We start from the raw sequence: 23,818 nt of genomic DNA, 5'->3' as shown, positions 1-23,818 counted from the left end.
TATTATGTGAAATCGCGCCAGGGATGCGTGGTTCCGAATCGGTGTCTCGATACTCCTTTCTCCGCGAGCTTCATAAGTACCAGTAGAACATTGTTCGCAACCGTTTGTCGGAGACAATTTGACGATTAATCATTTACTTATTTGGGCAAGATGTGCTCGTGCAGGCGAAAGAAAACATCTCACTTTGTCTACCGCCGTTGTGTCTGAGGAAATGATTGTACGAACGGAGTATGTGTTTAAGGACGTTTGGGAAGGGTTCACCGGAAATATCTCCGATGTGAGAAAGTGAAAAATGACGAAATACGTGAACTCGGGAGGTTGCCAACAAAGGTGGCCACCGGTCTCAATAACGACTGACTTGTACACGGACCTCGAACAATGAAATTGACGACGCATTGCGTTCCGCCGGGGTTTACCCCATTGCAAAAAAAAAAAAAAAAGACAACGCGCTGGGTAAAAAAGAAGAGTAAGCCGGGAGGGAAAAATGAGCGAAAACGCGGGATTTCACCCCAGAAAAAGGTACGGTACGGTCTTTTTTTAACGCAATTTCAGAAACGACGGAATTATACCGCCCACTTGGATCTCTTTTTTCGACGATTTTTTTTTTCCCCGCCACTTTCCAATGGAATATCGTACGGCTATTAACGTCTGGGAGTCTTTTGTCAAGCGGCTCAGGTCATCAGTCATCGCTTTATACTCGCGACAATAATATGAAATAATAGAACTGTGGAACAGTATAATACGCGCAGTGGCAGGCTGCTGCTACGGGCCTTCCTTCTTTCACTTCCTCCTCTGACATCCAATCGAGAATTTTATTATGACACATTACTTGTCATTCTTATTACAGATGTAATACTCGACGCCCGTGTTTTTCTCACTCATTTCCGCGTCCCGATTCATCCGAGTTTCCCGGATTTTCCCTGCTATAGGTACGTTATCGTTAATTTTCATAATTCCATGTACCTCAGTTTGCTTTTCGTTTTCCGAGACACTGCGAAGCCTCCGGTACAATATCGCCGTTGGACCGATCGAACGGTGTCCTTTGTGTGGTTGGTACAACGCAGAGTAATCCTATATCCAGAGGTCACAGCGTCTGCGAAGAACGTGCAATTATGGACACTGTGTCGACTTATACGTTTCGACAAAGTGCTCGGTTGGAAAGATCGGCTGTGTTTGAGGATGCGGCTGCATTGTTCAAGGAGAGCTGGATCGACGTTTCGAGTTACGAAAAGGCAAAGACACTGCGTGGGTTGCACTAATTGCGAGTGTTGTAATGGTTAAAACAACACTTGCGCCACCCAATGTGTAGGAAATTGGTGAAACCCTCTTCTTTCCGTGTAGCCAAATAAAATTCAACCGCAAAACCGTGAATTCATGAAGCCTATAAAAGGGCATTTATGTGGTATTTCTACCGCGCAAAGTAAACAGAATTCGTTCAGTTTTGAATCGCGTTTAGGGCCTCGGGCGTCACTCGGCCTTGCCAAGGCCCACCAAAAGGCACGCTCCGATGTTTGACCAGGCTGAGCAAACACAAACTAACATCGGCGTCTACATACTGCCGATCCAAAAGTGCCTCAAGCTTTGTTGTGGGTAAACATTTTAACAGGATTAAACCACACTTATGGGGGCTAATCTGTACAAATAATCCAGTGGGATACGGGGGTACGGGGATACTTTCTTGCACTTTTTCTATGGTAGCTGTCACTGAATCGTTAGATTTCCCTAAATCGACTGAAATTCGATGCTGTTTTAACGTTTCATCGTATTTTCCTGTAAGAGCCCCGAGGTCTGATCGACCCTACGCAATTATCTGGCATTTTCAGGGAACTTCGAATGAAACGGACGAAACCAGCTGTTACGTCGGGTAAAATTTCTGATCACCACGACGCTGCGGATTGGTTTAAAACAACAATGCAGCGGTCGTATAAAAGAATTTTCATTTCGCTTGAACTTATTTGCAATAACTGATTTGAATCTAAGCCTGACCCCGTGTTTGACTTTTCCGAGGTGGTTTGGTCGGTCGACGCGGCAGTCAGACGTGCATTCATTATGCATTCAAAATATTGTCTTTGCATACAAGCCGCGTTTGCATATCGCAAAGGGTTACTTTTTTCGGAACATATATTATTTACCTACGTCACTGATTTCTGTGGGCGCAGCGGATAGTCGTCGGGCTGCGTTACGCACGTGACAAGTTCAGGAAGAATGGTGCTTTTGAAATTATGCACAAGGCGAACCACGCGAGGCGTGCGAACCCCAGAGGTAAAAAAAAAAATATACGCATCCCCTGATTTCCGAGGTGAAAAGCGCGCAACGTGCGTTTGCGATTTGAAAACCGGGTGCAGGGTTAGCATCCTCGCCGATGTTTTTCGAAGTGCAAACGATCATCGGCGGAGATCGAGGATCGTCAGAACGTCAAATCGGAAACGCCTGAAGCCAATTTTCAACGGATTTCCTTGGCTTTTCGACAGGCCTGGGTCGTGGAACGAATCGGTGTCATTAGCAGCCTGCAACAGTGCGCCAAAATACCGACACGCAACGGAGAACTATTTTCAGCAGACGATGCCCGGTGAATGGACTCTTTCTACGGCGTGCAGATCGAGGCCACGGAAGCTTTTGCATACCGCAACAACGTAAAGCGCCATTAAATGTTCGTTTTCACGGAATCCTTGCGTCGCCAAGTTTCTTTACGCCATTGTGTTGTGACCGTGAACGAGGCCGGACGGAGCGCTGATCGGCTCTAAGAACTCGGGAGTCGATGACGGATCATTCCTGACCCGGGGTGAGTTACCAATTGGAGTCTATACCGTGGCGGCGATGATGGATCATGGTAACTAGGATGCGTGATCGACCATCCCCGACCGACTTGCGTCAGCGGTCGAACCCCTGCACCTTTGCTTTGCGCCGGGTTTTGGTGACAGCGCCGGTATTGTAACTTGACTATCCAACCACCCCTCGTCTTATTGTCGACAAGATAATGGAATTATTTGACAATTTTATGGGAATAGAAGCAATGATCGTCGCCAGACGCAATTCCTCCTCCAGATTACCGAACACGCGTTTTTTTTTGTTCACGTGCTACCGGTTTTCCGAGGTAATCGTTACCTCGGGTTTCAACTGGTTCTGATGAATCCGTTAAGTGTGTAAGTTAGATCGTCTGGTTCCTGAAACAGAATTTTGTTGTGTTCACTGGCTCGTAAACACAATCCACTGGGGATCGAGATCCTCAAACTGAAACTATCGACTCATCTGATTTTGAATTGAGGAAGTTTCAAGCGTCCGACATGGTGCCTAGCATCGTGACAGAGATCCTAGGAGGAATGAATACTTAACCAGACAAAGGATAAATGAACCCTCGTTGAATTTATTCATTTATCTTGAAGCGGCGACGTTGCTGTAACGATACCAGATTTCACCAATTTTCCGACCCCGTGTCGAACCGATCACACGTGCCTCTTCGGTGACATCGTCCCATTACGTTCCCAGGCAAAAACGGCATACGCGTACATTGCCAAGGCTCGGAGATCCGGCGTCCGCATCCGCAGTGACGTCGGTGAGAAATAACAAACGATCTTAAAATCGGCGAGTCATTGCAACTTCACAGCGTGGTTCCGATCGCGTTGAATCCAACGTGATCCGGGTGCTGTTCGCGGGGCTTGATCGAGGCAGGGGCGCGTCTCTGCAAAGGTAATAATAGAAAATGACGCTCACTCTCAAACCCAACAATTAGTCGCCTGTTTGTACCCATGATTTACGACTTATCCACATCAGCAGCGCCGATCGGTCGCTGCAGTTTTTTCAGGGTACCGAAAGAGTTGCCATATAGTTGCGTATAATGCAGTCTCAACTCTCGATCCATTAGCGATCGTTATATTCATCAACCGTGATTTTTTACTACACTGAAAAGATCTGTGGGAGACCATATTGTGTTCCAAGTGCCGCTCGTAATCGCGTTCCTAATTTTCACCATCCTAACTCTTACTCAGCTTATGCAATCGTCTTTCATACAAAACTCTGGCACATCCAATGAACACTTGATTATCACTTATCATTCCCAGAACCCTGGTCCTGCACTCTGCTTTCCGAATTCACTCACGCTCCGTTCTGTTCAACGCGACACACTTGGTCTTTACCTTTCGACACCATACATACGTGTACAATAAATAAATGGTCAAGTCTCATTTCACCTTCGAGATCCATATTCACTTCAATCGGCTAAATGAAGAACCCTCTACCCCGATTGTTCTTAAACGCAAAAGCCAATTCGAACCTAGTCACGGTCTATTCCTTGCCGCTAGGGAATAAACGACCCTCAAGTCGTTACATTAATGGCGAAGGACTTTGAAACTTGCTGACATTTTCGATGCTCCATCATCGGAAAACAAATTTATTTCTGTCATCAACGTTGAATTGATAGCCAACACTTTAACGAGAAAGTAAAAGTGGTTATACATCTCTTATATCTATTATTTCCATTTTTTGCCACTGGAAATGGAGCGTTAAGTAAATTGTACGAATTAATTGAGACTCCGTTGCGGCTGTACGAACAATGAATACTTTGTTCAATTTTCAGGCGTGAAAACGATTACCCACGCCTTCAATCACTGCGCCGCGTGCAAAACGCGAAATTCTACGTCCATTCCCGTTGTTTTTCTTCCTTTCGCCCGAATTGCCAACACATTTCACTAGTTATAATTTTTTCCTGTCTGCCATAAACCAAATCCGTCGTCAAAGACGAGTCTGCAGCTCCCAGTTGACTGACTTCAATCGCGATTGACACGTTCAGCTACTGATAATCGTCATCATCATGTGATGAATTTGTTATACTGTGATAATCAAAGAGATTTTGATTATGAGATTTTAATTGAGACATTGATTATTTAAGTAGATTATCTAGGAAACTATGCGCGTTTCTACCGGTGCGGCGATGCGTATAGCAACCGAATGAAATAAGAGCATACAAAAGGGCGAGTGATGAGATTGCTCGCGAGTGAATGATCCGCGACTTTATAATATATTTCATCGTCGATATTAAAAGGAGAGTAGGAGGAAATCGAGACTTTAAATTCACGCCATCTTGCAGCGTATAACAAGGGTTACGGATGAGGCGCGTGCAAACGCGGGTCGCGTGGAGCCGCGTGCCGAATGATAATCTCTTCCGACATTTTCTTTCATTTCGCATTATTATTGCATTATTAAAAAAAGAGAAAAGAAATAAAGAACGGTGAAAATCCTCCGTGAAATGTTATTAAAATCGCTTAAACGCCGCTTGTCACGGATCACCATTGTCCTTTAATTTAATAATATCAGGCGCGAATCCCTCCCCACAAGGCGAGGGTTAGGGCGTTTTACCTTTGTTTAAGCTCCGCGGGGATAACACCCTTACAGACAGACGCGTGTCACAGGTGAGATATGCGCACGCTACTGCCCTCGTTATACTCCTAAATGCACACTGCAGCTACTGTTGACTTCTCGGCTCCGGTTAGAATCCGACTCATTTGACACGCTCCGGGATTTTAAACCTCCACGGCCAGATATTGTATGATGTACATCCTGCTCCTCGTTCCAGGTGCTGCCCTACACCCCACATTGCCATGCCATGGCGTTGGTGGTTGGTGGTATGTCCGAGTGCTCAAAAATTCTCCATCTCTATCTCTCTCTTTTTCAAAAAATAAAAACAGATTAGTTGATCGTTGACGGTATAAAAATCGACAAAGTTTCGATATCGCCAGTTTACAATGTCACGAAAGACCCCTTAGAAATCAACAGTGACAAAATAACTTGTCTGTACAGAAAAATGAGATTCATTTTTATTGCATAGTATACGAAGAGATGTTGTTTTATTCCTGTTCACTATCAGTATCAGATTTTTCAAACGGTTTTACCTTTCACTACCCTCTGATTCAGACCGCAAGTTCCATTTATCCTTAAGAGCGTCGAGGCGAGCAAAAGACACTTTCACACGTGACAAACTATAGCAGAGGTCCAAGATTTATAGAAACTGCACGCCTTATCCCAACAACCTTTTCGTCATACCTCACGAGTACGTCTCTGGCAAATGACAGTGATCTTTATATACTATACTCCAACCTCTGAGACACAATGAAAGCAGCAGTGAAAGATTCGTAATCTTGCATCGTTTTTCTCGATCCTCAAAGGGATTGGAAAGAAGCTAGGCTGTAGCGGTGGTCGGGAATTGAGATTCGCGCAATCCTTCAGACTCTCGTGTTTCTACGATCGTTCGAAAGAGGTATTCGCATCGCGTGCAGGATCATGAGAGTAACGGAGAGAGCAGGCCGCCTATTAAGGGTCTAAGAATGGGTATATTTTACGCTCGGTAAAGCACAGTCTATGGGCAAGCCAGCCCGCCATGACAATAGACCCTATGGGGAGGAGGTTACCGGTGGGCCCCGTTGGGCCCAAATGGATCCAAATGGGACGAGGTGTCAACTAGTTTGTTTCGTTTGGGTGGTCTGAAAGCTGTTCCACTTTTTCCGCTTAGAGTTCTTCTTCTTTCACCTCTTTCTAAACTCTTTTCTCGCTTCTCTGCAAGCATACGAGAGATTGGCAAAGTCCATCAGCTGTGAATCTGAATCAAAACCGAAGATGCGAATCACCTGCGTTCATGCTGCGTGATATTTCCAATCTCACAATGACCCGAAGGAAGAGAAAATTGGATTCTTTAGGGAGACTGATAATTTTTCGAACCGATTTTACTTGCCGGTACAAAAACGTCGCGGTTGAAAAAGGCAGATCGGCATGTTGGATCATTATGGCTTTGAATCTGTGGGGTTAATGGGGGAAGAGAGTAGGCTCGAGGGCACGGAGGTGCGCGACCATAGAATAGACAGATAAATAGATAGATAGATCGGTGAAGTATTAATCCGGTGTCGGGACAAATGTATTTTTCAAAATTTCAACGCGAGCTATTCTATGCTCCAATAGTTAATACGAAACCATTAGTCAAACGTCGGGGTTCGTGAACACGAAAGAAAAATTTCGATTTTAAATCGCTACATTTATCATGCAAGCAGGCGCATATGACACCGTTCTCATTTCATTTTATCTCTCCTTTTTTCGCTCCATTCTTTCTTTTCGGCCCTCTCTTTCTCCCTTTTTCGCAACCCTTTATGGTCCCTGCGTCACACGCGCAATCGCCTATGTAAAGTTCAAGTCGTCCCCCGAATGCGTACCTACTTTTGCACAAAACTATGCATATTTCCGGTGTATTAAGGATGCAAAAAAGAGATATGCTCGCGAATCAGCATTAAGAGGAAATCAACAAGTTTCAATATATCAACAAAACCAAACGCACGGGTGTCGGTAAAGTCCGAAGCTAAGAATTTGATCTGCGAGTTTAATTTTCAAGTTTCTCGATTAATCGGAGAAGAGTTGTTCGGTTTATTTTTCAACGTCGTTCCAAAATTTAAGCTCCCGACTGGATAAGCTTGGAATTTTTTTCATCTCTTCGCTACGGTCGCCCCAAGTTTTGCCGACTAGCCCATATCCTGCAATAAATACGCAAACACCAGCCGTGCACAAAGCTCGGTATACCTAGGATAGGCTCCGATCCCGCGTGCCGAGGCCATAAAGCACGAATCCATTCATTCGATCTCGTAAACATGCTATCGGGAAATAATATAAAATATAGTAACGTGGCGTTGAGGTTATTCCAAGCCCACCACACGCATTGACATTGGTATACACGTGGTGTAATACAATGTACGCATTATATTGGCGGAAGGTGGAAGCTGTATCAAGTCACCGAGTGATCGTAAATTGGCCGTTTTTTTTATACACTCTCATAAATTTATTTCTATTCTATACGACATCGATCGCCGCGGTCCTATATCGAATAATCGGACACGATTCCATTGCCCATTGCCGACCGGAATTACCGCAACAGATGCCAATTATTGCACGGCGTTACTTCGCTACGATTCACTGTAATAAGATTATACCTCTACCTGTGTGTATACGATACTTAATCGATATAGCTTTTCGACTCGAACGTGAGATGAAGAGAGAGAGAGAGAGAGAGAGAGAGAGAGAGCTAAGGGTCGCAACGAGCTTTGAACTGAACTTTGACGTGTACAATGGTAACATATTATAATTCTAACCGTTATATAACCCGATTCAATTAACATTATACTCTGGGAATTAATTAAGCTGTCGATCTTCACTTCCTTCAGCTTCTCCGAAGAGCATAACCAGAACTTCGTTCATCCTATAATATCAAAGATTACCGATGGAAATTGATATACTTGTACAAATTGCGCAGCTGAGATTGAAATAACGTCTTGAATTAATATTTCTTTCGCAATCAGTCGAAACGCGACAATGGTTTGCCCCACAAATCTCGACTCCAAGTATGACAACAGTTGCCTCGTTTCCCGGGGTGAAGGAGAAAGAAAATTACGAACCCTTGTCCGCGCGTCGTCGACTTGAATCCGTGATGTACCTCAATAAATAACGGGAATTCTCGCGCCTTCTTGTCGCCTGAACAGGATAATGGGGCTGAATTAAATAGGCATACGTGCGCGCAACGAAATGGAAAAGTGCAGTTGAACGGTAAAACGCTACCCTTTCTTGCCGCAAGTGCAGCAGGCAAAAAATGACGGCAATCAGAACGACGAAGCCGGGGATCGGAGGGAGGAAGGAAGCGATCCTGCGGATCCCGACTGCAGACGATGCCTGATTTATTTATCGAGTAATAAATTATCCATGCATGTGGGCAACAATATGCGCGATCAAACGAAGCGAGAGAAAGCAGACGAAGAGATACACCCGACTAGCAAATCTATACGGGAATATAGTGAACATACGTATATCCCGAAATGAGCGCGTGTTTGCGTTGCCCGCTCGACCGGAAACGCGATTTATATACGATGCAAATTACACGACGTGTTTCGCATACGGTCCTCGCCATAACACTTATCCAGCTTCACTTTTGAAATTACGTGAAATATTACAATGCTTGCAATAATTACAATGCTTCTGGGTTTGAGAAAAAAATTTTCAGCGATTTCGAATAATTTCGTGATCGCCGACAGCTTTCAATTGAATATAAAATCATTCACCGAGATGAATTTCTATAGTTTTGGTTACTATGAGAAAATGTAAATGAGTTTCGCAGCTCTAATTAAAAAATCTAGTACCTACATACGTATTACTATTCTTTTTTTTTTTTAATCACGGTTACTCGTAATCCATATTTTCCTGTAACTATTGCAATAATTTGACGTTGACGCATCGATAAATTGATGCCAAGGTTTTATTTAATGGGAAAACCGTAGCTGATTAAACAAATATATTCAATGTTTCAATAACAAGAGAATATAGTATCGACAACTTTGATTGTACTAATTGTAAATAATCAGCACTTTTTCCACATTTTCTTGCAATTCCAACGATCTTTAAACGGTAATAATAACACTATTCATTTTATTAGAATTTTCTAGTAACTGTAGCGGTTAAAATTTTTTCCGCTGCACAAAGAGGGAAAAAAACCACATATCTATAAGCCCTCGCTGAAGCTAGCGACGAACTTAATTAATTACATTAAATACTTATCGATTCGACACGGCTCGTTAGTAGGGCGGAGGGCGGAGGGCATTATGCACGGTTTCAAACAATAAACCCCTTCGCTGGGTTAGGAATACCGAATGAACTCGGGGATGATCCCTCGACGGTGCAATAGGCGATTCGCCGTGGTGTCTTCCAACCGCCAGCCATTGCAGGAGTCGGTATACGGACCTAGTCAGACACGGGGGGGGGGGGGGGGGAGGGAGGGGGCAGCTCAATGGCCAATAGATATGGATAATTTTCTATTGTCTGAAATTTAAATTTTGCACGGGTCTAATCGTAAGAGACCCCGTGCCATTCGGTATTCACTATGGTGTATGAATACACGTATCGCGTTACAGTTTCTGAGAGAAAAGCCAGCCGTGTGGTTCGATCGTTCGGTATTTCTCATAAGCTTATATTACTTCGCTCGCGGTTTGTTATGGGCAAATCTAAGTAGCACCATTCTCACGACCGATTTTTCGAACTTCGAAACCTCGCGTCTCGGGCTTCAAAGAACCCGCTGCAGCCCGAATTTCTATTCAGACGCCGATTCACAATGACTGCTGGCTGTTGGCTGCACTAGTTTACGAATGAGTAATTCATTGCTGCCATCAATATCGTGCCTTGTACTGTAACACTCCTTTTCCGGGTCACCCGGGGTTTGTACCTGTAGTCATGTTGTGACAGAATTCAGGGGTGTTTTGGGTCCGGCGTTTTGTACCGCTTGTATCTACCGCTCTGAACGCCGCACAACCGACCCTGCCGATCTGTTTGAAAACAAAATTCAACCTGGTTAAACTTGTGCGACTGTACGGGTATACGTGCTGAGTTTCTGTGTTGAAACTCGCCGGAATTCGATCGAACAATAATAATACCTAAGCGTATTATATCTTCGTGCGAATAATAAGTTGTAATTAAATTTACTCGACGAGTTCAGGGCGGTTGCGTAATGTACAATTGCCTTTCAACCCTCCGGTTTGCAAACGATTTCATCCTCCGGCTACGAAACTAGTTACATACAGTTTTCGGAGTTTAATAATCGTTCTCTGGCGGGTGCGATCGGTCCGTTACATCCATTGTGATGGATTTTCTAATCCGTCGCCATCTAATTAACGTTGTTATTGTAAATTATCACGGCTGTGAATCCGTACGATACTGCAATAATATCCACGCCCTAATCAACACGGCATGAGTTTTTGATTATCGAGGGGAAATTTCTCATTCCGCGTCTTGCCGACTCGTCTTCGTTATTTCCATCGGATTGAACGAAGCAGCTGAATTAATGATAAGGCAGGAAACGATAGGGGCAGAAACGACGGTGACGGGCACCGGGTGTGTCGGCGGTCTGGCGGCGGATGAGCGTCGGCAGGCGGAATTGAGTCGGGGGTCCGGGTCAGAGTTGGGATTGAAAAATAGAGCCTTGGGGCTCTGCTGTCGCTCAGAGGGACGGGCCAACGACAGCCGACGTAACGTGCAAATTTACAAAAATAATTGCTTTTCATCGACCTACCGTTTAAAAGTTCTGCAGGTGCCTGCAGCCTCCGTACCTATATCCATTATACCGTTCGAGTGCGAGGATTGGCAGTTTCCCCCGCCAAAGTCACTCCCTTAAGCCCCAAAATTCGCAACAACGTTAGCTGGTCGAATGAAATTTTCTAGTATTTCTTTTTCATTTTCTTATATTTTCAAACCTCGCGAGTATAATTTTTTCCAAACGATGGATCGTGCGGTTCCTTAGTCAAGTCGCGAGTGTCCATATCCGACGGCGTTATGAAAGTTTTGAAGATTATTCGAAGGCGAGAGACGAGGTTGAAACTGGGAATGGATTCACCGCCGCAGGATTGTCGAGGCAACAATGGAGGCTGGGAAAGAGAAGACGAAGACGAAAAGAGGGAGCCGGAAGAGAACAGATTTATATTTGAAATTAGATTAAGCTTCTGCGCTTGAAAGCTATATAAACGCCCCCTCCACCCCCGTAACCCACCCCCCATCCCTGGGTGGCGCGCTTTCCCCGCGATTCCGCCGCGTTCTCCGTCTCCACGTTCTGCAATCCCACCCGGAGGAGAGAGACTCAATAAAGCGACTAGCCAACCACGCATTCGCCGTCCCTTTTTCCTCCCAGCCAGCTCGCTCCGTTCCGCTTCTTGCTACCTCTTCGCGGCGTACCTACATTCACCACATTCGTATATACGAAGATGACACTCGTGTGTACGATATTCGCGAACGTATCCACGGGAGCACACACGTGTCATCCGTCTTCGAACGAGCATCGGGAGTCTCTCATGTGCCAGAATGGAAATCATTACTCGAGAGGCGCCTACAGAAGCGCAAGCGACGCTGAATCCGACAATGGGCTTTTCCTCGTGTATATATATATATATGTATACATATGTACGTATTATTGGCCGGTATGTATACCTGTACCTATGTATATTATACGGATGCTGGCGAAGTTCTTTCCCTCTATTCAATCTCCGTTATCTCTGCGAAATCGGTGTGGAAAGTACACGAATCGTAATAATTATCTCAAATATTGTGATTATCTGCAGGTAAAGATTGTGCGTCGGTTTTAAAAACAGGTTAATTCTACGCATTCTCAAATAATGAGGTAGGATTTATGGAATTTACCAATAATGACGGTCGAATATGGCGAAAGAATTCTATTTGAATCAACAAAAAAGTGACCGTATCAACAACTTCAATTATCGAATGAAACGATGTTTATTCCAATCAACTAAGCATGTCTTTCACCATACTTTTGGTAAATAGACAACAAAATTTTTAGATATGTTTGCGTTATATTCAACAATGCGTGGACATACTTTTACCGTGAGTAGATAAAATAAATGAAATGAACAAGCACTTTAGTTCCGTTTTGTGTTGTATGTACTTTATACGTATAGTAAAAATTCCAGCGTACAATGTATAATTGAATATACAATATATGGGTAGTTAAAAATGACATGCAAACAGACGTCTAGACGTTGATTAGAATTATTATTTGGTAAATCCGCCTCCCACGACGTTTTCAAAAACTAACTTCGTTTCGTCTATCAAGCGATGGAACAGTTCGGATTACAACGGTGTCTGCAAAACTCCGGCACCTGCACCATAACCGTATCCTTGTGGACCGAAATTCCGAACGTAGCATTCTAAGGTACAAAGTGAGCATTCATTTGGTAATCGCTAAACATGTTTTGGATGTATCCTCACGGATTACGAATTACCATCTAATTTCGTCGTTTTTATCAATTCATGATATGAATCATCTCCTCGGATATACCAATTATTTTAATACTGTTGGTAGATTTTCCAAACAAATAATGAATAAACATTTTTTTTTTCTTTTGTCTCAGTCTGTTTTCTCCATAATTAAGTTATTGGTATTATGAGAATAAACGCCTGTTCTCGTTGCAATTTGCACTGTCCAAACGAACTCACGTTTACAATAAATTTCCCCGCAGTTCTCTTGATACGTCAGCGACTCTAGTGGCTTACGACAGCAAAAGCAGCTGAAGCAAATGTTGTGATACGGGACTCCAGAGGCGATCTTGAAACCCATGCATATAAAGAATTTGCATTTTCAAGCGTTGTTCTATTATTTTTTATCAGGATTTAGAAAGCCAATTAAAATTATCCAACTGGCCTCTGAATTCTGTACATGGTTATATTAATTTGGTAGCTAAATTCAGATAACGTAGTACAATTCCTATTTTCCCATTTGATAAATAGTTTCTTATTTCTCTCTGTCTCCTTCTTCCAGTAATTACTACAGGGACCCAACAGTATACGTAACTTGGTCACCATGATCAAAGGAACATACCTGCATTTCAGCCTGATACACCTTGCGTCCGCATCGCTGACAGTCGAGTCCACCACCGAGGCACTCACACCCGGGTGGAAGTTTGGGTCCGCAGTATCCGCAACCAGCGTCATCTTGCGGAGTCGAGCAGCATCCTCGTCGGGGACTCTTCGACCTGCGCACAGAGACCAGATCACATTTAAAGCACGGGAACGAGGCGCGTTTTTCTTACCGGCAGCAGGAAGCGCCTCCGCTGACGACGCAGCTGGGCCGAGAAGTCGCCCCTGGAGGTTTGCTGCAGGGGGGCGTTGGGGAGCAGCAGCGGGGTGGCATGCAGGGCGAGCCTCGGGGCCGGCAGACCTGGGACTGACACGGCGGAGCGGTGCAGGGCCTGAGGGGCATGCAGAGACGGCCCGGCTTTCCGCATCCGCCGCGACATCCGCTACCGCAGCATCCGCCGCCCCCGCACCCCTGGGGCTCAGCGGTGCACGGGGGGCAGCAGGAGCGAACAGGCCTTCTGCAAGGCGTGGGACAGCCGGAAGGAGCGCAGCACGACGTGCGGCCCCCGCAGGGCGGCCCACAACTCGGCAATCCGCAGGAAGTCGAAGGCTCTCGACACTCGTCTCGCGGGGGACAAGGCCCCGTACTTTGGGGGACCGTGCAGCCCCCGCTTCCCCTGCAACTGCTACCACCACACCCGCACCCATCGCTGCGACCTCCACCGCCGCCGCATCCTCCGCACCCTCCACGCAGTCTGGATTCCTCGTCGGGACTGATGATTTCCGGATGCGGATCTCCGTCCTCGATCATTCCCGAAGAACATGCGTACCTCGAACTCCCGCCCCCGCCCGCGTACTCTCCGGTATTTGAATCCTCTATTTCGTAACAGGTCTCGTACGGGGTTCCGTTGCAGCTCTGATAGCTGCCGGTGGTGGTCCAGTTGTTGGGTCGACTTCCGGCCGTGCTGTTACTGCAGGCAACGTTCCTGTTACAGTAGTTGTTGCCCAAGGTGTCATTTGGCATCTTCATACGGCAGTCTGATTCGGATGCGGTATTCGTGTTTGCCTCCTCCGGTACGTCGCTACAAAAGGATACTCTTCTCTTTGGATATTGTTGGTGATGGTAGTGGGTGGTGGGGGGCGGCGATGACGCCGCCGGTTTTTCCCTGCGCGAATTAATATTGGCACCGATTCTGTCGGTTTCACTTGAGTTGATTTTGGCTACGGGTGATTGACGAGGTCCGATCGTTGCGATATACCTTCCGGAATGACTGGAAACACCTAAGTTACGACCTACTTTCATTCTTCAAGATATTTACGAGCGCACGTGGTCTTTTCGTTACTACGTACACGCTAATATAGTTCCTATAGATACATTGGATGGGACACCGATAACAGGGACTCAATTACCAATTAATCATTTTCACAATTACCAAATTTAACAATTATTTTCGAATACGCACTTGTACAACGACTGTGACATCCTAAAGAAGAAGAAGTGTGTTAGATTAATATTGTTAACATTTTCCCCCTAAAAACAGGTTTCTGCAGCCCATATTGACGCCCTTGAAAATTCTTGACAACGGTCCTTCTGCAGTATCTTATCATAGCTACAAAATAGATAACTTCAATTTACCTTTTTTTTAAAACATTCAACGACGTTTGACGACAACTGTTGGTTTTATTTCCGTTGACACCGCTGCTCCTAATTTTATCTTTCAATTGCTGATGATACGGTTCCTGTTGCACGTGATACTGGTGCTGTTGTCGCTGATGGACTTGATGATGCTGCTGCTGTTGCTGCTGCGGATCTACGAGTTGTTGCTGGTCCTGTGATTGTTGCCGATGCAATTTAGGCTGTGACTGTTGTGGCTGCTGCTGCGGTTCCTGCGATTCCTGCGGTAACTGTTGTTGCTGCACTGATTTCTGTGGCTGCAGCTGCGGCTGGTTATGGTGTTGCTGAACGGAAGAACGACAAGCACTTCCGGGTCTCCTGACAACCGGACACTTCCGTCCTACGCTGACACGGTTGCTATTACTGTTCGAGCAATCGCTGTTATTGGTTCGAAAATTTGTCGCCGGTGTAACGGAACTCGGGGTACTGAATGAACGACCCAAACACCTCTTGGTACAAGTCTGCCCGCCAAATGTACTGGAAACGTTCGTTAGGTTAAGTAAATACGCTATTGAGTGTAGAAGGAAAATTGTATGAAAAAAGTTCCCCAGCCGTCAAGACTTCTTCGCTTCCCTTTCCGACACCCTCATTGGAAAATATCTGAATAATTTTTTCACCAAGTAACTTCCCAGTATCTTGTAAGCATCAACTCTTATACCTACCTCTGGGATGCGGAATGTTGCCGATTGTACCAAGTCGTAACAGCAGCGGGGCTCGAAGGCGCGTTGCACAAGGTAGTTATGGAGCTGACAATTCCAAGGTGTGAGCATTCGCTATCCGAACACCGTCGCGCTTCTTCACTGAGCCTAAACTCTTCGGGTTCTTCCTCCTCACCGCCGCCGGCTCGTAGTCGATGCTTGTCCAGCCCCGCTTTTTTCGCGTCCGAATGGTTCTCGCTGATCGAGCAATCTTCCGGACAGCAGCAACAGCAGTAGCAGTCGGAATTAGAGTCGCAAGCCGAGGCTGGGAATCGTCCTGATGGAACTGGAGGGTCTGGATGCTCCACGGTCAGGTCGAGCGTCGGGGGCGGCAACGGAGGCTGCACAGACGGGGCGAACAGCCGAGTGCAACAGTTCCTGCAGAAGAGCTCTCCACGATGCGTTGCCACTGTGCAACTGTCCAACAACTTGCGGCAGTTACCTGTTCCGCAAGAAGATTTACAAGGATCAGAAATGCGCTAATCAATTACACTGGTCAACAAAAACTCACTGTTTGTGTGTAACGTGAAAACTTTTAACTGGTTATGTTAGGAACATGGTTTAGTACAGTAGAATTGATATTAAAATATGTTAGATACGAATAGTTTTATTGTAATATCATATTTTTAGTTTTTGAAAAAGTATAAATTTTATGGACAAAAATGAGGTTAACCTAATGTTACAGTACGAAATTTTGTAAGATTGAAGGTGGTTACTAATTTTGAAATACCTAATCTACCCTCATTGTAAAACCATATTCATTTTAATTCGATCAGGTCTATTTCTTGTATTACAGCTACTACTGCGATAAATATTTATCGATAAATATTCAATTTTACTGGTAGTAGCTGTAACACAATAACTAGATCTGATCGAATCAAAATGTGTTGCAACTGATGCAGCTACGACCAAGGGTGGAGGAGTAGGAAATGAATATATGGATTGAACTTAATTTTGATGTATTCAAGGTGTCAACGAAATCAGAACTATACATAGAGTTGTGTGGTAGAAGAGTAATTACTCTGACGACACTCGTATCACGAGTGACCTCCTAATTCCTCAGCTCATTCTTACACCTCTATGACACACTCACGCAAGTCCATGCATACATTATACAAGCCATCATATTGCTTGAAACAATAGGAATTTAAAAATTAGTGAGCACCTTCCTTCTTACAAAATTTTGTTGACCAGTGTTATATGTCTTTGGTAAAGAACGAAAATGCACTTATTGTTAGTACACCCAGGAATCATTTACACTGGTTGAAATTTCACGACCAATGACTCGTTCAAGCATTCCAATGATGATGATAAATCTTAATATGCTTATTGCGATACTAACGGCACGAGAAGCAAAAGTTGTGCCAGACTTTTCCAAGGGCCAATTTTTCCTCGGCGAAGTAGACCTCGCGAAGGCAGCGCGGGCAAACCCCGGGCATTTATCAATCGTGCTCTTACCAAGCGTTGACTTGAGTCGGCTGGTCTCTGAGGATAGCAATTACTGTGCATGATCAATCGACGCCCGGTACATTTAAAATGGTAATTAAATCGATGATTAGTGTGAATGAAAGCGACGCGTAAACGTCACGAAGATTTGTCCGATGATTTTTCGGTTTAAATAATCCTACCTTTCTCAGCATTAATCGAGGTCATGGCAGAGTCTCAACGGTCATCGTCCACTTTATAAACATTTCACAGAGAATTATAAAGAAAAAAAGGAAATTTTAAACACACCGAAATAAATCCTGTTATCGCATAACTGCAAATAATAAAACAAAGTAACCCCTAGATTTAGGAGACAATTGTTTTCGATGTTTCTTATTATCGACTGTCGGTAACATCTACTTAAAGAGCACGAGAAATCAAAGGTATTTACTTAACTATGGCAAAGCTAGATAGCGCTTTCGGCCTTGCTCACGGTCTCACATTCATTATGGCGATTCTAATACTACGCGGTAGTTCATTTTTCATTCAGAAACCCTGACCTACGACTTGGCGTAGCGAATTCTCAGAAAAATTGTACGGTGTGATTGGCTGAACTGGTACGACACTCTGAGTGGCAGCCATTCTCAGCTTCGTATTTCCAAGAACGTTCATTGTGAATCGCACTTTAAAGAGCTTCGTCCGATCCCGCAAATCAGTCATTCATTTTTAAATGACAACCGGTGTTTGACAACCAGTTGACGCGGTTCACGGAGTTCACGAAGGATTTAAATCAGGCTGAATATAATTTGGGCTTTTGAACGTCAAAAGTTTCATTTCGCTGATCGTTTAATTATAATGAATAAAGCGCATGGTGTGATGGCATCTCTATTAAAAATTGACGGTAGTCTAGGAGAGGGTGTAAGTATGTTTCAATCTATTTTCGTTCGTCTATTATTTATAGCTTATAAGCGTACGCAATCTCTCCACAATTTATAATAATCAATCAAATTAATAATTTTCATTAAAGATGATCCTCTCGTTCACACCTATTCGTTTCTTATTTTTTCTCTCTTGCCTCACTTTCCACATGATTAAGGAAAACGTTTGTAGATCATCGATAAAAAAATCTCTGTACTAATTTAGTCCATGGAAAAAACAAGTGTCCTGTGATTCTGTCATTTTTTTCCCATTATGTAATTTTTTGAGTATTAATAATCAAGTCTCTTCACTCATAGGGAGGACAAGTTCTCAGGATAGCATTGAGTCTAAGTGCTCTGTACAGAATACCAGTGGAAATAATAAATATTCGAGCCGGCCGTCCGAAGCCTGGACTTTCGGCACAACATTTAAAAGGTGAATCCATTCAATTTTCTTTCATTACGCCTTCTACACTCTCAATTCTATTTCTAATTTCAATCAATGATCATCTGCATCAACTTAAATGTCAGCTTGAAGATATATTGTGGGTAATATGCACAGGAGTGGAACTAGTGAAACAGATGTGTAACGCGCGAGTGACTGGGACATACATTGGCTCAACTCGATTGGAATTCTGGCCGGAGTCTCTTCATAATTGCAGAAGAGAATTGTATGCCGACATCCATACGGCAGGCTGCATTACTCTGTTAGCTCAAGTAGCCCTTCCATGTGCTCTGTTTGTTCCTGGATCGACTCCTATTACATTGATCCTCAAAGGTGGGACCAATGTTCCCATGGGTCCATCAATAGAATATCTCACCGAAGTCTTCCGTCCATTGCTCAACAAATTTGGAGCTGATTTCGATTTCACAGTAGTCAAAAGGTATTTAGCAATTGTAGTTTTTCGTGCAGCAGTTGAGAATGCTAAGCTACGGACAATCCGTTTCAATTGGTGCACATCAATCTCTAATTGTAAGAAAAACTCATATCGTTATGCGAAAAATATTTGTTAGATATCGGATAAAGTCATAACGATTTTATCTGAAACACAGATGTGCATTTGAAAGAAAGTTTGTATAAATACTTCCGAACTAGTAACCTGCTCCCATCGCCCATTATTCTAAATAACGTTGTACAATGCATGTTAGTAACAGATTTAAAGTTTTTTAATGACTGAAGGGGATACTTCCCAAAGGGTGGTGGAGAAGTTCACCTGAGGATACAGCCTGTGGAGAAATTGAATGCTGTGATGCTGTTGGAACCAGGTCAACCAGTCAGTATTTCCGGATGGGCTTACGTTGCTGGAACTGTCAATATTAACGTGGGTATTACCATAGTGTCTTATGGCCAGAAGTAGCTAGTATTATAAACAGCCAGTTGAGTAAAATACTTCACTCATCATTCTAATATGCAAACGAAGAAAATGTGGTAACTCAACTTTCATTTAACTATAATTTTCCATCATTTATGTGTAGGAAGCAAACCGAATGGCTGATGATGCTAAAAAAACCATAACTGAAAAATTAGACGACACCAAAATACCAGTTCCGCCTATTAACATTGAAACTTACAGAGAGGACAGGACTATGGCAGTGGGAAATGGATCTGGTATCAAGTGAGTTACATTTTTCAAGAAGTACACGAAATTATTTCGCGAGAAATCGTCAGTTGCCTTTACTACAAAATTATGTAGCAGGAATTAATGAGTTTTTACAACAGTTTTATGCACTTTACTCGATTTCCATTAAATGGCTACATATTGCATTGCACTATGCCAAACAATTCAACACTCTTGATAAATGAAAGTTCATGCAATTCAGAAAGACATTATCGACTCAAATTTATTATGAAATTTCAGTATAGTCTGCCGCACAAGCACTGATTGCGTATTTGGGGGCTCTGGACTCGGCCCTTCAACCCAAACTCCAGCAGGTATAACTGCTGCTAATGAAATTCTTGTTCCTGTTAGGGAAGGTGCTTGCGTTGATGAACATACGCAAGATCAGGTAAGGATTCACTCGAAATACGATACTTCCATTGTTATACATATGGGTATAATATTACCATTATCACCAGATGATTATTCTGATGACCCTGGCTTCTGGGAAATCCAAAGTTAGAACAGGAGCCAGAGAACTGACCTGCCATACTCAAACGGCTATTCAAGTTGCCGAATTGATGCTTGGTCACAGAGGACTTCGCTTTCAGTTCTCGAAGGAACATAACAAAGAGGAAGATCCTCCATCATATACATTAGAGTGTATAGGACTTGGATTGACTATTGACGACTCATCAAATGCCTCTTAATCGTTGATCATTGATCATTAATTCAAATCGTACACACATTCACAAATCTATTTGGATCAAGATTTAGCCTAGTATTCTATAACAAACTTTGAATGTAAAACTGTTGTATTCGAATAGGTAGAGTTGAAGAGATAAAGAAAGTAGGTAGCTGATAAGTACAATAGAATAATTTTTTTTTAATCGATGTGACTGGATGACAGTCGCCAGTTAGCCTAGTCATTTTGCATTTATTTTCACCCGTTAAATTAAATCAACCCGATAATGCCTTACTTTTCTATTATCTGATGTGGATTTCTCAGTGAGTAAGAATGTTCAAATTCAATTTGAACGAATAAAGTTCTTGCTTCCAAACTCCACCCAATAATTTTCTTTTCGCCCATTCGTAAGATTCATTGCATACTTTAATTTACTATGTACAGTATAGATATAAATAGGGTCATGATTTTTAATTGATATTTCATCTAAGAAAAAATAAGTTAACCAGTATTTATTCTTGTTTTGACCGGAAAAAAGGTTCCACTGCTCTCAAAAAACCTTTTTCAAAATTTTCCCCTGAGAATCGATTGACAGATGCTCTGAAATAAAATTTCAGTTAGTTACTGATATGAGAGTAAGCTTATATAAATTTATATAATAAATTTTTTCGTAAATTCAACATAGTAAATAAAAAATAAATTTATGCTGAACAAGTTAATCCTTGATTGCACTTGGATAATTTTTTTTTACCTTGCCGCAGTTCTAATCTGATCCCTGTCCTTTGCATGCATGCTCATAATGTACGCCATTACTTTAGCGTACTCTTTCTCATTCTCCGCTAGGAAACCAGTTTGACTTCCTCGCTGGGTTTCTATTATGTCAGCTCTGCAATAAATAATCAAAACTATAACGACTTGCCACTAGAGTACAACTTTAACTAACATTAATAACTTAAGACGGTAAAAAAATTACCACAATTAGAATGTTTACTTAGCCACTATTGAAATGAAGATCAGAATAAGGTAAGTAGTATGACGTAATACGAACTTGGGGCCTCCAGAAGCATGTGCAACCATGATTAGTCCGGCAGCCATACACTCAACTATTCCGATACCAAAGTGTTCATTCCACATGGCATGGATCCCGATTGTGCCTTCTTGTAGTTCTCTCACTAACTCAGGATATGGAACATTCAATTTGAATTCCACGTTTTCATCTAGTGCTAAATGCTTTGCTAAATCTTGCATGTCTTTTACTCTGGCCTCATCGTCAGTATTGCGACACGATCCAATGAATACCAAACGAATCTATAAAGTAACAATCTTCATGTCTCGCGAGTGCGTTAATTCGACACCATTCATTTTTACTGATGTTTGACATTACCCTTTCCCATAATTCTTCACTGACTATAGACCTGAGTTCGTACAAGGCCCTCAATTGTAAGGGATGATCTTTTTCAGGCCTAAACTGACCAACTGACACAATTTTGATTATCCCATTCTTGTCTTCCATGGTAAGTAAGGGTAGTTTCGTCAAATGCTCCACATCACAAGGAGGATAGACCCTGTGAGTCTTGAAAGGACAATTCCATATTGCATTGATGTGCTCTTCTGTCCATGTAGAATTCACCATTACAGTTTCAGCACATCGACCCACTAACCCATATATCTGTAGAAGAATAATAGAACCGTGTTGAAAAAATTAGAGCCATTCGCCACATCCGCATAGTAAACATAACTTCAAAACTTACAGCAGCAAATAATTTGTAATACGCTATTTTAGCAGCTGATAAAAATGGATTTCTTGCTATGATACGTCTGTTATTGTGAGATACGACCCTGCGATAGACATGTCTCAACATGTCTGTAGAAATTGTAGGATAATGGGTATAACATCCAACTTGGCAGCCACCGATATACTTGAACAAGGGATATGTGAATGCATATCCCATCGTGTCTATGTAAATGTCTGAAATAATGTAAATTTGAAAATATCACTAGGAATGGAAGAAATTTCTTGGTAATTCTTTTAGTATCGTTACAATTTTAAACGTATTTGTAAGCTGTACAACAGATAAAGAGAGGATTTCAGAAATTTTCGCACCTGGCTGTAAGCTGTTCAATGCTTCGAGACCCAACCAGACTGACCCAAGACTTTGTCCTAGCAATGTGAAGTAAGGATATGGAGCAGCTTCTACCCATTTTCTCTTATGTAAGTATATAAATTCGATTCCTGGCTTCAACTGAATGTTGAATCCCTTCTCAGCCTTTTTTATAATCTGCTCTGCTTCGGCATCCAGATCTCCAGTGTACACTGCTATGTGTACGCTGGGATATCTGAAAATGAAGAAACATTCTCTTAGAAAACTTCTTAGTTTCTGAGATGCAGCTACAAATCCGGAAATACAAAATTTCAAAGCTGTCTGCAAAAATTATCAGCAACCATCTTCGGTGAATAATAATCTTTACTTTGTTTGAATAGATTTGATGGCAGCCCATAAGACTCGTTCACCTCCACCACCAGCATTGCAATACGGATGAAAAAATCCGACAACAGTTTCCTTTCTCAGTCTTCCTGCTCGGTTTTTGGCAAAGTGTATTCTGACGTAAATTATCAAAATTGGTAAAACGATGAGACCGCCTATAAACGTTGCAACGCCAATGAACAGCAACACTTTCAGTGTGGATATTATCGAGCATCTGTAACGAAGTATACGTTGAGTAATAAATCTAACCATCAAGATATGTTTTAAAATAGATTCAAGGAATATGTAAAAATGTTTTCGTAAATCTTCAGAGTTAATTGAAAGTGTGTCATTGTTAAAACAAGTAACACACAGCAGCGAACTTACGATATGCAGAAAAGCCCCATCGCTGTTATCAATGATATTTAACTATTTTCTCAATCTATAGATTTTGTCGACGTGTTGCATGCGCCGTGGATCTCGGTGTCGGTCTTTCATAGGGTGAACTGGCGGCGACAACCTAACCTCAAACACAAACGTCATCCGTGTACCCATGCGTCAAGTATTTCGATGGGTCACAAAACGTGTGACGACAGTAATTCATCGCCTCACGGGTCTCACATTATACGAAACTTCAATTCGTCAATCCGTTCTAAAATAATTAGCTACTTCAAAGCGACATCCAAACGAATCGAATGACTTTTCCCCCCAGACACTCTATGCTTTGCTCTGGTTCGTTCTAAGAGTCCCTAAATAATCCCCACCCAACGCCAATCAAAACTGCAGAAGGCGTTGTTATTTCAATTTTTTTTTTTTTTATCGTAATTTATCTGTACAACATCCGATACTGTCGAATCGTAATTATCATACCTTTAGTTATCTTTTAAATTTCAGTGTTCGCCAATAGTTTGCCACTGCATTCAATGTCGGCAGGAAAATTCCCGTGAACTGTTTTTTTTTTTTTGAAGATATTTTTGAATGTTTCAA

General features: G+C 42.8%; 2 protein-coding genes across 3 annotated transcripts; one reads left to right on the top strand and one right to left on the bottom strand.

The window, feature by feature from the left end:
* The first annotated feature begins 17,695 nt into the window (after positions 1 to 17,695).
* On the top strand, positions 17,696 to 20,642 carry Rtca (RNA 3'-terminal phosphate cyclase). 2 transcript variants are annotated; one of them, XM_046619927.2, is made up of 7 exons: positions 17,696 to 18,084; positions 18,402 to 18,519; positions 18,646 to 18,967; positions 19,264 to 19,405; positions 19,560 to 19,699; positions 19,943 to 20,090; positions 20,161 to 20,642. In XM_046619927.2, the coding sequence occupies exons 1-7, from the start codon at positions 18,022 to 18,024 to the stop codon at positions 20,389 to 20,391; spliced, it is 1,164 nt and encodes a 387-aa protein (XP_046475883.1). In that variant the 5' UTR covers positions 17,696 to 18,021; the 3' UTR covers positions 20,392 to 20,642. The 2 variants fall into 2 exon arrangements, with proteins under 2 accessions (XP_046475883.1, XP_046475884.1); XM_046619928.2 differs by having other exon boundaries at positions 17,697 to 18,088.
* A 132-nt stretch (positions 20,643 to 20,774) lies between these two features.
* Positions 20,775 to 23,621, bottom strand: Alg11 (ALG11 alpha-1,2-mannosyltransferase). Its single transcript, XM_046619925.2, has 8 exons — positions 23,219 to 23,621; positions 22,836 to 23,066; positions 22,471 to 22,703; positions 22,118 to 22,335; positions 21,751 to 22,035; positions 21,415 to 21,674; positions 21,118 to 21,252; positions 20,775 to 20,966 (listed from the first exon to the last, which is right to left on the bottom strand). The coding sequence occupies exons 1-8, from the start codon at positions 23,236 to 23,238 to the stop codon at positions 20,879 to 20,881; spliced, it is 1,470 nt and encodes a 489-aa protein (XP_046475881.1). The 5' UTR covers positions 23,239 to 23,621; the 3' UTR covers positions 20,775 to 20,878.
* Between the last annotated feature and the right edge of the window lie 197 nt (positions 23,622 to 23,818).

This window comes from Neodiprion pinetum, chromosome 4, assembly GCF_021155775.2.
Source record: "Neodiprion pinetum isolate iyNeoPine1 chromosome 4, iyNeoPine1.2, whole genome shotgun sequence".
Lineage (NCBI taxonomy): Eukaryota > Metazoa > Arthropoda > Insecta > Hymenoptera > Diprionidae > Neodiprion > Neodiprion pinetum.
The sequence above is the reverse complement of the archived record's forward strand: the minus strand, read 5'-3'. Positions and strand labels throughout refer to the sequence as shown.